Genomic DNA, 15412 nt, shown 5'->3' with positions numbered 1-15412 from the left:
ATTTTTTGCAATAGCTCAGGTTAAGTGAGAGGCTTCTCTGCTAAGCAGTAGGCTCAAAGAGGGAAAATAATCCTTGGTGTTCATACAGTACCTCACAGTATGCAAAAATTTTACATATATATATATATATATATATATCTCTAAGTAACCCTTCATAGGCAGTAAAGATTCCCAATTTCCAGATGTGGAAGAAAAACATCCAGGGACCCACTGGAGTTCAGACAGTTACGGCCCAGAGAGCAGAAATCACAGCTGCTGACTTTCAGGCTTCACTGCTTTTCCTGGAATAGCTGAAAATCTTTTGGGAAGATAACCTCTGGAGCAGAGCAACATTGCAGAGGTCAGTTATCTGCCCAAATACCCTGCTATGTCTTCTGGAGCATGGATTTAGTGGGGAACACACTATCCCATTTCAGCCTTTGTAAAATAATGGACAAATCATTTCAGGTAGAAAAGGTAAGACAGGACCATCAGTCCAAAGCAACAGCAGGTGACCAAAAACTGGAAGACAATAAAGACCAGTGCTAGAGAGAGAGACACCCCCTTCCTAGTATGTTATATTTTTCTTTGATACAATGCCTAAATAAATCAGCTATCATCAAATTATTAGGCCAATAGTTTCTAAACTGGTACTCAAAGTCCCTATCAAAGATGGCCCCAGAAACCTGAAGTCTATTTAAAGCTTTTTTCAAAGAAGTGATATCGGAACTGAAATTACAAGCAGAATATTACATCTGGATGAAGCAGTATAATTTCCAGAGATTGCCAACACTCACACCAGAAATTCAACAAATATGAGATGAGAGCAGGAAGCAGTAAGCTTTGTGTGCTACACTGCAAGCACTTCGGGCAACAGGCAGAGCAGGAATGAGAATGATGTTAAAAAAAGAAGAGTAAGGAACCTTATGGAAGGGCACACACTTTACATCCGAGTACATTAAAGCCTTATGATAATTAAATTTCCTAGAATATAGTGTCTCATTCTTCAAGCAAGCTTGATGAGGAAGGAAAGTTCTCCCATCAGCAGCCCATGTCTAAAACACTCTAGTTCAATTCCACTTTGAGACAGCGACAGCTTTTTATTAACTCTCTGCTTCAGTGACCATTTAGCTTTATCCACAACCAGTTAATCATTACACATCACCACTAATTCAGCAGATTAACTGCACACTCAAGAATGGAAAACCAGAACAGGCACAAAGATAGTTGAGCTTTGATGATGATGCAAGAGGAGATCTCAGAAAACTACACCAAACCAAGATGAAGTCTGACAAACTTTGATGGCCAAGGATTTTCTGTGCCCTTTCAAGGAAGCAGACATGAAAAAACTAACTGAAAATGGAAAACACTTTCAGATTTTAAGACACTTGACAGGAGAAAGAATGAAGTCATTTAAGCTGATGAGGGAAGTCACATACCGGTGTTTGTTGTCCTCTTCCTCATCTCCTATCCTATAAAGCAAGATTCCAACAGTAAAAGGTTAGCATGCCAAATTGTCAATTCAAGCATGCTGTAACACAAAAAAACCCCACAAACTTGTAGAAAATTAATACAGAGATCAAAGGAAGCACAGGAAGGCATGCACAAAATCCCCTTTGCAATAGATGGGGTTTTTTCCTCCTGCTTTCTGATAAGTGAAGCTATAAATGGTTTCTATAGATTATTTTTTTTGTCTTCCAGGATAAGAGATGAGATGTGAGGGGGTACCCAGCATCCTACTTTCAGAAAACATGCTTCTATGACATTTAAAGGAAGCAGAACAATGAGAGAGCACATCACCCACGAAAAATTACAAAAGGAAGTATAACACAAGAAAAAAAAGAAGAGTTTGAACTATGGCAAACTAAGAATTATAGCATTTAAAATCTTAGCAATTAAAATCAAACACAGTGCTCAGACACGACTTTTTTCTTTCTTGTTTTTCTCTTTACCTGCGAAGCAATTTAGTCTTCAACTCAGTCTTTGTCGCATTCCAGGCCTCTAGTTCAGGGCTAGTCACAGCTGTGGGTTTTGTATGGTCCAGGACGGTAATGTCTTTTCCTTGTTTCCATAAATCGTAACGTTCTGGTTGCAGAATTCTCACAAAGACATCCATGGAAATCTTCACCATGTCTTTGCGGCAAGTACACTGCAAGAGATACCCAGACACCACCGTCAGATCAGAGGAACATCTTCTTCTCTCATCAGCTGAGTTTGCCTTTCTCCAGAGGCAGACTAACACTCTACCCATTTTGTCTGTAAGGCCTGGGGTGAGTCAAGGCATTGACGTATACGTGAGTATTTCAGCTTAATGGAAAGCATTGACTCTACCTGCCCTTGGCAAAACCAGAGACAGCACAAGCTGCCACTCTCCCAGGGTAGTAGATTCTGTTCCCAAGAATCACCTTCTCCCTCTGAGCCCACCAACCAAGCTAAAACTTGCTGGTGACTGACACCCAGGACACTGCTCATCTGCTGTCTTACACTCATTAGACAGTAATAACGTTCGCTGATGTAGACCAGGTCTGAATCAGATCTCAAATCTACATTCCCTGCATTAGCCAGTCTCTTGCAGAGCTTCTCAGGCTGAAAACAGATTATTAATATCACTTCATAACTGAAAAAAGCACCTTAAAGGAACACAAGACTAAACTAGTGAACAAGGCGGTTAAACTTCATAATTATACATCATGACGTTGCACATAAATCCTTCATAAGACTGTAGAGAAGTAAAAGAGGCTACAACAATAACCACACTGCCTAAGCCAAAGAAAATGGGCATTATTCATTTCAACTAGCATACGCTCACTAAAATTAACCTCTGGAATTACACCCTTGCCATCGTATGTGCCCACACAAAGACTACGTACAGGCGTCTTTACTTGGATATCCGTTTGCTCTGACGAAGCACAGAATTAACAGACCCAGTCTAGCAAGGGGATTCTCACCCAGGATGCACATACAGACTCAATGAGCATCGAGTCCTCATCAACTTTTAACTCAAAAGAAGGTACGGGATTGAAAAGGACACAGCAACACCCCAACGCCCGCTCGCCTCAACGGGGCTGCAACTACGGCTTTGCTGGCGTGTGTGAAAAGTTGAGCCCCCTTTTTGGTTCTTCTGTAAGGTGCAAAGCTTTGCTTGGTGCGCACTCGCACTGAATTGCTTTTGCACTTTTCAGCTTCAAATTCAGGATGAGGTAATTATAGCCACTTTGCAGGACTTGTTTTTCACCCTCCCTCCACACCTTTTCAAAACTATTGTATTCTTTCTCTTCGCAGAAATGCATGAAATTAAACTCGCTTCTCCCCTTTCTTCTTTCACTACCATTATTAAAAGATTTATGGCTGTATTTAAGAAGTCATTGAGAGAGAGAGAAGAGAGTCTTTCTGAACAGCTCCTGGTTATCCCACTTCCCTCCCAACTCCTGCTTTTCATTTTACAAAGACCAGTGGCTCCTTCTGCTGCTCTGACTGGGAGAGCAGCAATAACCTGAGCGTGCTGAGGGGGAAGGAGTATTTATGGACACACACTTTCAGGAAAATTCAATTCATTTAATGAAAAATAGTGTGGGACAGAAAGGCTGGAAATGCAATTTGGCCAAAGAACGGCAGGAACACAGATGGTACCCATGCTTCAAATTCCTGGCCAGGCAGAAGCTTCTCACCGGCACCTCCATCAATACTGGCTTAAGGGATTTGTATTGAGCAGATTTTCAATCACTTTTCCTTAAGAAATTTTAAAAGCACCTGTGTGCTGCTACAAAGAATACAGAAGAGCACCCCACAGCACACCTCATCAGTGAGCTACGGCGATTGACCTCCTCTGCCTTCACAAAGTACGAAAAATGGCTTAAAAGGGAAACAGTCCACTTGCTGATCCTAACCTGGAACCAACACGCTGCAGCAAACAAATCCTTCAAATCGAGCGGAGCAAATGCAGAGTCAGACGGGACTAAAGGTCTCCAGTCCAGCCTCCAACCACCGCCAGCTTAAGAGTCTCACAAAAATGTAAAGTATACACAGATTATCGAGAAACCACACGCTGAGCTATCTGGATGCTCTTCAGACTGCTGCTCAGAAAAATGACACTGTGGGCTGCAATCTCCAGCGTACCACACCACCAGAAGCCTGCAGGAGCCAAGTTCCTCTCTTCACATAAATCTAACTTGATGTATGTTTATATTTCAATTTTAATTTAATTTTATTGCTTTCACACTAGTAAGCATGAATAATTTACAAAGCCTCTTTCCTTTGGGGCTTCTTCCGGACCATGCAGTTATATTTCCTCAGCTGCTGCAGTTGTGTCACATTCTCGTTCCCATAATGGCCAGGGTATTTTTCCATACCCTTCCCTCAGACACAGCAGCAAGATCACTCTTAACGCAGCAGATGCTTCCAATACAACTGCAAAAGGGAATGTGCATGTGTGTGTGCAGGGTGGGAGAGGGAGGAGAGCGGGGGAGATCAGAGGAAGAGATTGTGGATAGAGAAGGGCAAGAAATTTCCTTTGCAATTAATTACCTGCTCTATTCCATTAGAGCAGGACAAAACCAGCAGGCTTGTGTTTCCCTGTCAATGATACCCATTTCCATGTAGTGCCACCCCTTCCATATACACAGAGTCATATTTCTTTCAAAGTATTTAATTGTGGTCATAAATGTGTGTAATTCCTAAGCCATACTATGCCTATACCCCCCATCTCTGCCTCTCCCTATCCCAATAACACATCCTTCCATATTCCATTTCCCCCCTCAAATTCTAACACTTTCATATTCCATTTATTATTAAAATTTATAAAATGAACCTGTCTACACTTAAACACCACTGCTAAGGAGAGATAAAAAACCTTGTTTCCTTTATGCGAGCAAAATCAACCCACAAAGCCACAGTTCAGGTATTTGCAGAACTCCTACATACCTGTAGCCCTGTGAAAGATTTAAGAGCGATATGGTCACCCAAAGCACAGACCGTGACTAAATGGCAACATGAAGGATACGCCTGTCACATCAAAATGACAGGTGAGAAATTTAAGGAACTCTGAGATCTAATCAAGTATCTTCATGTCTCTCCTCTGTCATTCCCAGTTTGGTAGCCAGAGCCCCACACCAAAATGCTGGGGAGCAGTGAGGCCGTTGGAGCGACAGCTCAACCAACAGAATAAACACAATATTCATAACGGGGATCTCCAAGGACCAACTGCAAATCCTGAAAATGAGGGTGGGAAGAAAACCCAAAACCAAAACAATTCTAGGGTTAGCTCTTTGCCTTCAGTTACAGGGGATCCAAGACTCAAAACAGCAACAAGAGGAGCTTCCGTATCCACCAAATCTGCAGGAAGGTCATTTGTTCCATCTTCTGAAGGCTTGGCCTAGGCCTCACCTCTCCTTTTTCATAGCTAATGACTGTTGACTACACAGGATAAGAACACGCAAATGCAACTTGCAATGTAAGCACATGCAAAAATACTATAAGGAAATGCCCAGTGAAGCGCTTTTCAACCCCAGAAAACCAACATTCTTCCTCTACTTATTATTATCTGCTACTCAAAGTTGGAGACTGTGGTGAAATATCTGACCACACCAGGAACCCTGTCTCATCAATTACAACTCAAAGACTGATAGTGGGAAATTTGTGGCTACAGAATGTGTAACAGTTATTTTATTAGCTAGATTTTTTTAAAATAAACACACTAATAAGTCTATATAAAACAACAGTCAAATAAAAAGACTGTCTCCTTGCAGTAATAAAATGAAATGATATATGGAAAAATGCAGCTTCATTCAACCTCAACCTTCAGTGACATTTTTGTAAGGATATTTCCCTCATTCCCCAGCTATTAACACTAAACTGAACCCCATCTGTTCCATAATATATAAAAAGTTAATGTAAAATAACCCTTCTCCTTACGTAGAAATAGTCACCAAAATGATAGATTTAAATTGGCACCTCTGGATCTCATGGAAAACCCCCTCACATTTAGATGAAATCAGGGCCCACTGCACCGTTGTTTAAGACTCAGCCAGCCTCCTACTTTGCCTTAATGAAAATTTAAAATATACGAAAACCAAATAAGCTAAGTCGAAGTTCTTCCAGCTATTATGCCACCATTAAATGCCAGCCCAAAATCTTTTCTTCAAGCTTTTGCATCTGCTTTTTCTTAACAATGAAGCCTAAAAGCAAGTCACTGGGAAAGAAAGACGGTTACGTTCAAAAGGCAGCTAAGAAATTCTTGCGGTACATTATAGGAACACACATTGCTAATGCAGACAACACTCCTAAACTTCTCTCCATAAATTTCCAGGACAAGGTATAGAGTTTCAGCTTTTGGGAGAAACAAAGTCCTCCCAGTATAATACTCTTAAACAGCTATCCAATTTGTTATTGGATTATGGATGGTCTTACTTGAGATCTAGTTAATACTCACCCAATAAAAGAGAATAAACTAGTCTGGGCTCCAGTTTAATTTTCTTTCCACTCAGCCCAAAGCTACATTTCCACTCAGGCCCTCTACAGCAACGCTCTCACAGACAGCCAAGGTTTCAGAAGTGAAAAAACACACAAATTGTAAGTATGTGCCTGAAAGATGAGTGGCAGGTATCCTGCAAGTCAATGAGGAGTTAAACTTTGAGAAGAAGGAGAAAAACCTAAAATGTGTAGTTTGTGTGTTTAATTGTTGGTAGTTGAAAGCTTGTGGGAAAGAAGATGAGTCTTGACCCCCTGTTTCTCATATAATTACCAGCATTGCCCTAAGTCTCAACAACAAACCAGTTCATTAGGAAACCCACTGGAAATGTTCTACAGAGTTTCATAAACAAAACAATTAGGCAAAGATTTCCAAGACTCCCCCTGGTCCCTGGCTGCAAGGCACGCTCGCTCCTTGCGTGCTTCCTTAACTTGCTTCCGTAACCTTCCATGCAGATTTTTGTGGGTAGAAGTGTTGGGTAAGCTATGTAACTTGTTTCATTTTAGGCAAATAAAATAATAACCCACCCCAACTGGCATCAAGGCTTCTGCTGATGTTACATGGAGATTTCTTTTTCTTCTTTTTTTTTTTTTTTTTTTTTTTTGGCAAAGCTATTTTGCAACCTCTGCCAGAATTCTTTTTTACCCTTTGCTATTCCATAGACTACACCTGTAAGGATGCCAAACTGCTCCTGAGTATATCTCACATATATGCAATCCTCATTCCTGTAAGATGAACACAACCACAGCCGAGGGGAGGATCACCTCGGTGGGGTCCTGAGTTGTGTGTCTCAGATAAGGCTGAAAGAACAGCAAAGGCAATTCAGCGCTCTCAGCAGCACTGCAAGAAGGGGATTCAATGAAGTACCAGTTCTTTTCTGGTTTGACAGACTCATTCCAGTACAAGGGATAAACAAAATCAGAGTGGCTATGATGTAGTCTATAGCGAACATTATTTTGAGGTTATCTCGAGGTATTATTTCTTCCGCATCGTAAGACTTGCAGTTGGTGAAAGCACTCTACCACCGACCAGTCGTTTGCAGAAAACATGTCATTTCAGCAGGTCAGCACCCTGTGCTCACGCATTAAGCAAGCAGCGAGCGTGAACTGACGTGGCTTGGCGAAGATCTACAGCTCTGAAGTGACAGGCACACTAGACAATTCTTGCTAAGCGAGTAAAGTTATCCTTTTATCCTCCCGTTTGATCACCTGCTTTGGGTTCATTTCTTTGAAAAAGAAAGCCGAGTGCTGTGCTGTATTTACACACCTGTAAACCAACAGACGAAGTAGTAAAATCCACCATTTTGTATCCCATGTTCAACAACCAAGATCTATAGGCAGCTTGTAGGAACATGAATAATTATGGTTGGTGGATTATGAAGTGTCGGTATCTAAAGCAACAACCCAAGATGTGCTTCTTGCATGCTATCAAACTCTCCCCTTTCTTCAGTAAGATTTTTCAAAAGGATATGAAGCTGGAAATATATATTTTGCAACTCCAAATGCTGCAACTTAGAATCAAGGGAGGGTTGATGCATAAATAAAGGAGGCAAGGCGTTGTATATATCAATCCTAAAGGAAACAACAATCAAGAGGCCTCTGAAAACTGCACCCCAAATGAAGCGCTTCTGTGTCTTTCCTGTTACAATCCAGACCCACCTGCACGCATCTTTGAAGCAGAGTTGGGTGAGTACAAAGCAGAAGTAAGATCTGAATCCTGATGACTGAGATTAGGAAGCACCCAGCTATGAGCCACCCCACAAAACCCCTGAAACTGCTAACGGCCACTAAGGAACCAAGCTGGAAGAAAATGAGAAGCACGGCTATCAGGAAAGACAAATAATGAAGCAAAATGGAGTTAAAAAAATAAAAGAGGCTGTTCATAAGCAATCTGCTCTCACTGCACTATAATAAAAAGCGGGCTTTGTTTTTAAAGTGTTCTTCATGCACAAAGCGAAGAGGCAGAAGGGTAAAAAATGTTGCCTTTCAGCACACTGAAGGAATTTCTGGGAGGACGTCAGAAAGGAAAGGTACCTGATGGGAAAGCGTAATGGCAATTCACAGCTACTTCACGCTTTTACACTGCCTTTCAGAGTTCTAACAGCACCATTTCCTCAACTCTTGAACAAAATGCACTATTTAGTTATTTATTCTTACGTAGAATTAAGACTGCTCTTCCTTCTTCCTATCTAGGCCCCCATGTGTCACCCCTGAAGCAATTCCAGTGGAGCAACACCAGCTGCACAGGCAAGCACAATGCTAAGGCAGCTTTAAAAGGGATTTTTGATGGCCTTGACATACTGGCATCCCCAAAGCCAGATGACCCTTAAGCCTCTGCTCTGACACATGAATGATTGGGGCTGGTAGGCTTTATCAGGGACTCCCGTGTGACAGAGAAGCTGAACGAATAAGCTGCAGGGAGCACATTCTTCACATCACTATTTACTGCAGCCACAAAGCACACCCCAACCTCCACACTATAAATCACAGGGTTAGCGAGGCAGAGAGGGAATGGGAGACCGTGTCAACCCAGGAACATGAGGACTCCACAGGTTCAGGGCAGCTTTCCACCCCAGAGATCCAGCAGTTTCCATCGCAGGCTCCTTGAGAGTCACCCTGAGCTGGCAAAGTCATCACTAAGCAGCATTCAAGAAGTCAAGAACAGCATGCTTTACACCTTGTGGTAATTAAGCAAAAGTAAATTAGGCTGAGTAGCATACATAGGCCTAGTCTGTTTAAAAAAATCTGTTTAAAAAAAAGCAGATTCTTCCCAAGTCAGTGCTCTAAGGGTTACACCAAACACTGAGCTGCCCGAAGTCATCACTGCCCCAACCACCTGCCCCGAGGTAGAAATGTCCCAGTTACTGGCAATCAAGTCCTGAACACTTTATAATTACAGTCTGGATTTAAAATCAGTCTCTCAGATGCCCTTTCTCAAGGGCAGGACACCCAGAAGGGGCAGGCCAGGTACCTACTTAGCACCCATCCATCCATGTGGATGTCAGTCATGAGGTCCGGCGGCAGCCGGGCATCCCGAGGACTGAAATCCTGGAAACCTCCAGGGTGTATTTTTTCTGCTGACCAAAGTGGAAGTGTTCTTCCTTCATTAACAAAAATGATGACAAGCAACCTCCCAGTCAGTACTTCAGAAGGGGATCTCAGAAGAGAGCTGATAAAGCAAAGCTCCAAGAGAGTTTCAGAAAGATTACTGTCTCCTTTCCACCTCAGCGTGAAAAACACTGTAAAAATTCCTCTTTATTGCACAGAATCAGTGCTTTGTTGAGAGTAAGGTATTAGGGATGTTTACAAATAATAAAAGAAAACAAGTACAAAAAAAGTGGATGATTTTATACAAGAGCAATTTTGAATCTGCCTGACAAAAATAAACTATGGGACGCTATTCCATAATAATTTTTTTTTGTGTATTCTAAGCTTAAAAGGTCTAATTAGAGTCAGTTAAGGCACACCTACAAAGTAATGCAAAAATACAATTCTGATTTCCTTTATTTTGGAGACCAATTGTACAATATTACCAAACAGTTTCTGCAAAAACCTCATGAATTTTATTTTCTTGGAAAACAAGGATATCTTTTAAGAGAAAACCTACTAAGGCCTGAACAGTAAGAAGTAAGCTTCAATTTTACAAGGAAAATTATATCCTAGACAACTGTAAATCACAAATACTCCAAATGTAAGTTTGAGATCTGTTATTCCAGTATTATACAAAAAAAACCCCAAACCCACAGGAGGAGAGGGTTCAGAAGCAATAAACTATGTAAAAACCACAGTCTGAGATCCAAAAGGCACCTCTCTGGAAGAGACTGGGTAAAATCCAGACAGAAGATTTTACTTGTCTTCCCCTTCTCCCCAGAGAAATGTGGGACTGAACCTCACCGCAGTGGAGGTCTGTGTGGGAATCCTGCGCAGGATGGGATGAAGGCTACTTATTTCAGCACATAAATGGTAGGATTTGGGAAGGAAGGGCAACTTGACCCCATTTTATGTTGAGATAGATAATTCCAGCACTCTCTCTGGAGTAAATAGGAGATAAAATGAAGGTATGAAAATGTCAACCGACAGTAACACAGACGTTATCAGCCAGGAGTGTCTGCTATTAATATAAAGGAAAGGGCAAGAAATTGTTCCCTTCCCATCCACCTATTTCCACTCCAGTTTGCAAAAGAAATAGAAAAGCCAACCTATGAAGTATGCCTGAATTTCTTATAAAATTGTACGCTCTGAAAGTGTCTTTTTGAATACCAGGAGACTTACAGGCCACCTCGACTTCAGGAAGGACACTTTACTGAAACACTTGCCTTTAAAAGGGTTGTTTAGTCAAATACACAGCTATTAAGACCCTCTGTCTGTCGATGGTTGCATCCAAGAGCTTTCAGAAACAAAGTGAATCAGAACAGTAACACCAAAAGGCACCGCTCGTGTAGCAAAACAAAGAGGAAAAAAACTGATGGTAAGGAATTAAAATTATCATCCAAGGCCTTTCACTGACCAGGCCTTCTTCAATAACCAAACAGAAAAAAGAACATGACAAAGTTAATGGAAGACAAATGAACGAAGAACTCCAACTATGGAGCACAAAGGAAAATCTCTCTCCCTAATTTTCTAGACTCTGCCTATGCAGGTAAACATTAACTACAGTATATACAAATAAAGCCATCCCTACTCAACTGTATTATTTAATCAGTAACATTAAGGTCTAAAGCAGAGTATACAGATTACAGCTGACTCCTGAAATATCGTGCCACTCTCCCCAACACTACGAAACCCCCTTTTAACTCATTTCTTCTGGATCTCACAATGCTGTGACAGATTGATACTCATATTAGTCAAATAGGACTGCGTGTTAATAAAAGCATTCCCTGCCAGAGCCTGATCTCCCCATGCAGCACAGCTGAACTGAATTCCCATCACGTATTTGGAAAAGCCTAGTGACAGCACACCAGGATTATCTATGGGAGCCCCAAGATTAACCAAAGGTCTCTCTCCCACCCATAGACAAGTAACTGAGAGCTGTGCTGTTCAACCACATCTTTTCACAGGTAGAACAGGCAAACTGTGGTTGGCCTCAAAGTCACCTTGACTGGGAGGAAGTCAGCTGCAACACAAGGTTCCTCAAGGACAGATGGAGACATTGACTATAAATGGGATAACAGTTAAAGAGCTGTTAATTCTAACACTTCTGGGCACAATGTCCAGCTGTAGGCAAGACATCTATTTCCCAGTGGTACACCACCATATAATTAAGCCATGAAGTAACGGAGAATGTTATACCCTTCCTCTGAATCTAAGGAGATTGACATTTGCTAAGAACAATCAGTCCTGAGGATTTATACACAGGAGAGATGACATGAATTTTGTCTGTCACGTACCAGCACTCAGCAATGAGGTTAGAGAAGCAATTACCAGAAAGACCAGCAAATCAGGCTTAAGAGGCAAGAACCTGCTATAACTAAAGCGCTGAAACAAGACCAGGGCAAACCTAAAGAGAGAAACCAGAGAATTCTGCTGGACGTCTGTGGTAACCCACATGCCCAAAGCCACCAGCTCCCAAATTGCCCACCTGAGCCTGGGACACGCTAAACAGACACTGGAGACATCTGATACAGATGAAGTCACAAATTTATGTCTGTGTATTGGCCCTATGTTTAGTTAATAAAGATGTTTTGGTCAATATGTTCTTACAGTAAGAGGCTACTTGTCAGCAATGGTTACAACTTCCATCTAAAGACATGAAATCCACATCACACCCTAGTTACCGTTATACCCTTCCAGTCCCTTCACATCATCTTCTCCTAAGCAGTTCTGAAAGGGACTCCAAAACCTCTCACTAGGTTCTCAAAAAGCTTTGAGCCAAACAGGACAGCCAGTTTATTCACATGTGTATTCACCAAACCGATTTCCACTTGAATTTTTAAGCATCTGATCATCCTGGTTACAAGTTCACGCAGATATAAGCATATTTACCCACTATTACTTTCCTACACAACTCTGCAGCCATTGCTTTTTTTTTTGCTAACGCCAATGCTTGTTCTACAATGAGAGCAGAACCAGGGTCTAAGAAGCTGATCTTTAAACTTCAGTCTGGTTATTATGTATTTTTATAGCCTAGGCAGGTTCTGCTGTGGTTAGCAGAACATCTCATCCATCTGGCAGGCAATTAGCACGGCTCTGTCTGTGTTTCTCCAAGGTGAGCCATTACCTTCCTACGTGAGCTCTCTCCTACGCTATGCCATTGACATATATTGCCCTCAGTGGAGCAGAATTCAAATTTAATCCCCAGGATAACGTCCAGGAGAACATTACAACTGGCTAATTTGGAACCTTACCTTGTCACCAATCTCATGAGTACTGGTAGGACAAGGCAGCCGTATTGCTAACCTGAGGAAAGGAGAAGAATCACCTCCCAGCCAACTGGTTTCAGTGCAGTAAGAGCATGTACCTGCAGAGCACTGCCCAGTTGAGAGTTTCCAATAACTTTATAAATGAGTATGTGACAAGAAAAAAAAAACCCTACTCTGACATGGGTAAGGATAACCTAATTGTGCCCGAGAGCACAGAAATCAATATAGCCATTTTTTAAATTTAGTAAGCCCGCAGCAAACCAAAACTCACACACTCCAGGATGTCTCTCCACAAATTCTCTCTCCACAAACGTGCAGGCAGCTCGAGTCTACACACTTAGCTCATATTTCATTAAGTCTCTGTTTAACTTAAAATGAGATTTAAACAAACCTTTTGCCCTTACAGTGTAACAGCACTCATACCTCATCTGGAACCTGATAGTAAGGTATCAAAGGGTTAATTAACATGTATGCAGCGCGTGGTTTGGGCAATATTAAATGGAAATCTCTGAACAGACAAGTGTCACTGAGTGCAAAGGAAATAAATTGGGCGTCTCCTTCCACACTTCAACTTTCTCTCCCTAGATTTGCTCAGAGCTCTCTGTGCTGCTTGTTCAGTAATTTCACGCTACGCTGCTTAACAATGTAAGCATGGAGGCTCAATCTAAAACTGCACTTCCCAAATGTCACTTATTTGTGAACACATGGCTGAACTCAAAATTGCTTTTAATATTAGAGTGGTGCCCACTGGCACTGCTGTAGTTAAGGGTCTGTCAGGATTTCCATGAGAAACCCCATTTTCTGGGGTGTAGCACCATGACCATTTGCTACAGATAAACCTGGTACACAAGGTCACAGCAGACAAACATGATTTTTAAAATTTTCAAACCAAATTTGCTTGGCTCTTTTTGAGTTTAAGACACTTAACACTGATTTGAGGCCTCTTATGGTTTTTCTTACCATCCCTTTAACTCCAGAACAAATTCAAACTTACTGCAGTAAGTAAGTTTACTCCCACTGCAGCCTCCAGCCTGCCCTGGAGCCTCGATTACTGCCACAGGGTCTGGTCTACAGCCTTGATGGGATTCGAAGAGATTACAAACACCAACGTGGGGTTCACTGCTTGAACAGTGATGGGGGACAGAGCACAGATACATAACTTTTCAGCATGAGGATTTTTCTGCTGTGAGAAGAATTTCAGTTGCCATTATTAGCAATTTAGAGGTGTTACCCCACTGGCACAGGGAGTTCGTGTATTTTATATTTCGTGGCATATTTCATTTTTAGCTTTCATGGCACAGCCACTAACATGCCTAACAGAAGATGCTTTTATACCACTGTAGTTTCAGAAATGAAAGAATAAAATCTGTTTATTTTAGAAAAGGAGTGAGCTCAAATGCCAAATTTGTTGGCTAACAGTGGAGTCCTTGCAACTATGGGCTGAATATTATTGAAAAAATATAAATAAAGACAGAGAATTCACCTTTCAGGAACCTGACCAGCTGAGCTTGCTTTCCATGGGATGAGCTTCTCAGACACGAGTTATTGTGCCATTGGATAGCCAAAGGCTGCAGTTGCTGAGGGAGGATATAGAATACCAAAGAGGGGAAAAGGCAGGAAAAAAGCTCCTGTGGGGTGACAACCATCTTCCTCTTCTAGTTGGGTTAATGATGCTCACTTATGAAAAATAGGGAGAAACAGCATGGGGTTTTTTGTGATTCTACAAGACCCCTCGAAGCCTGCAGTGCCAGAAACAGCTCTAGCCTCCAGATGTAAAAAAGTGTGACTCACATTTGTCACAAAGGAGCCACTCAGGCTGATTAACACACAACATTGATCGCTACCCAATATAATCCTGGGCAGAAAGTTTCAGCTTGGCTCAAAAATGGCTGAAGGCATTAAAGCTAAAAGGCAGAGGGTTAAAAAGGGCATTGTCGAGGACCTCAGGATCCCAATGCTGAGAAAAGAATGACGCCATTCAGTAGTCATCTTCCTTTTGCTACTCTCAGAATATAAACCTTTGTAAAGGAAAAATGGACATCACTACATTGTTCCACAAACAGACACAGATGTACTTGCAGTCCATTTTGAACAGAGCTGGGTTTGTCCAGAAGAAAGCATTAGGATGCATTAAACAGTTACAGAGTCAAGGTGAGTTGACAGAAGAAAAATAAGTGGAGGAGATAATTATAAATGCTGTTCTAGAGTGAAAAGTCTGCCTTTCTGGAAAGGAACGAGGCACTTTTCAAATGCTACTCCCTCTGTAAGCATTGATCCTTTCCCCAAAGACTGTGTGGAACTGATCTTCAATTTAAAAATTCACAGATCCTACTGAATCAGTTATACTTCACACTCAAAAACAAGAGAATGCAGTACGTGTGCTGTCGTGAAACAGTCACTGACTTCAGAACTGTCAAATGTAAAAAAACATACAAGAAATTTGCCCTAATGAAAAAGAGCCACACAAAGTCATTTCAGCATGACTCTCCTCTTCAAACTTAACTGAGTGCATAGATTAGAGAAATTCAGATATTTTCAGAAGGTTATTACCATAGTCTTATTAAAGCTTAAAAGTATTTCCAGCTTATTCCTTCCCCTTCAGTGTGTAC

General features: G+C 41.5%; 1 protein-coding gene across 3 annotated transcripts in view; it reads right to left on the bottom strand.

Annotated features, from left to right (window-relative positions):
• The window catches only part of KDM4B (lysine demethylase 4B), an 85639-nt gene that overhangs the window by 28459 nt on the left and 41768 nt on the right, over nucleotides 1-15412 (bottom strand). For 2 of the 3 annotated variants that reach the window (XM_068420470.1, XM_068420471.1), the window contains exons 9-10: nucleotides 1932-2128; nucleotides 1419-1451 (exon numbers count right to left, since the gene is read on the bottom strand). In XM_068420470.1, the coding sequence (XP_068276571.1) occupies nucleotides 1419-1451; nucleotides 1932-2128 (230 nt within the window). The remainder of the gene's footprint in view (nucleotides 1-1418; nucleotides 1452-1931; nucleotides 2129-15412) is intronic. The other variant, XM_068420472.1, reaches the window with a different exon arrangement.

This window comes from Nyctibius grandis, chromosome 31, assembly GCF_013368605.1.
Source record: "Nyctibius grandis isolate bNycGra1 chromosome 31, bNycGra1.pri, whole genome shotgun sequence".
Taxonomy (NCBI): Eukaryota; Metazoa; Chordata; class Aves; order Nyctibiiformes; family Nyctibiidae; genus Nyctibius; species Nyctibius grandis.
Note: the sequence above shows the minus strand (reverse complement) of the source record. Positions and strands in the feature narration are given on the sequence as shown.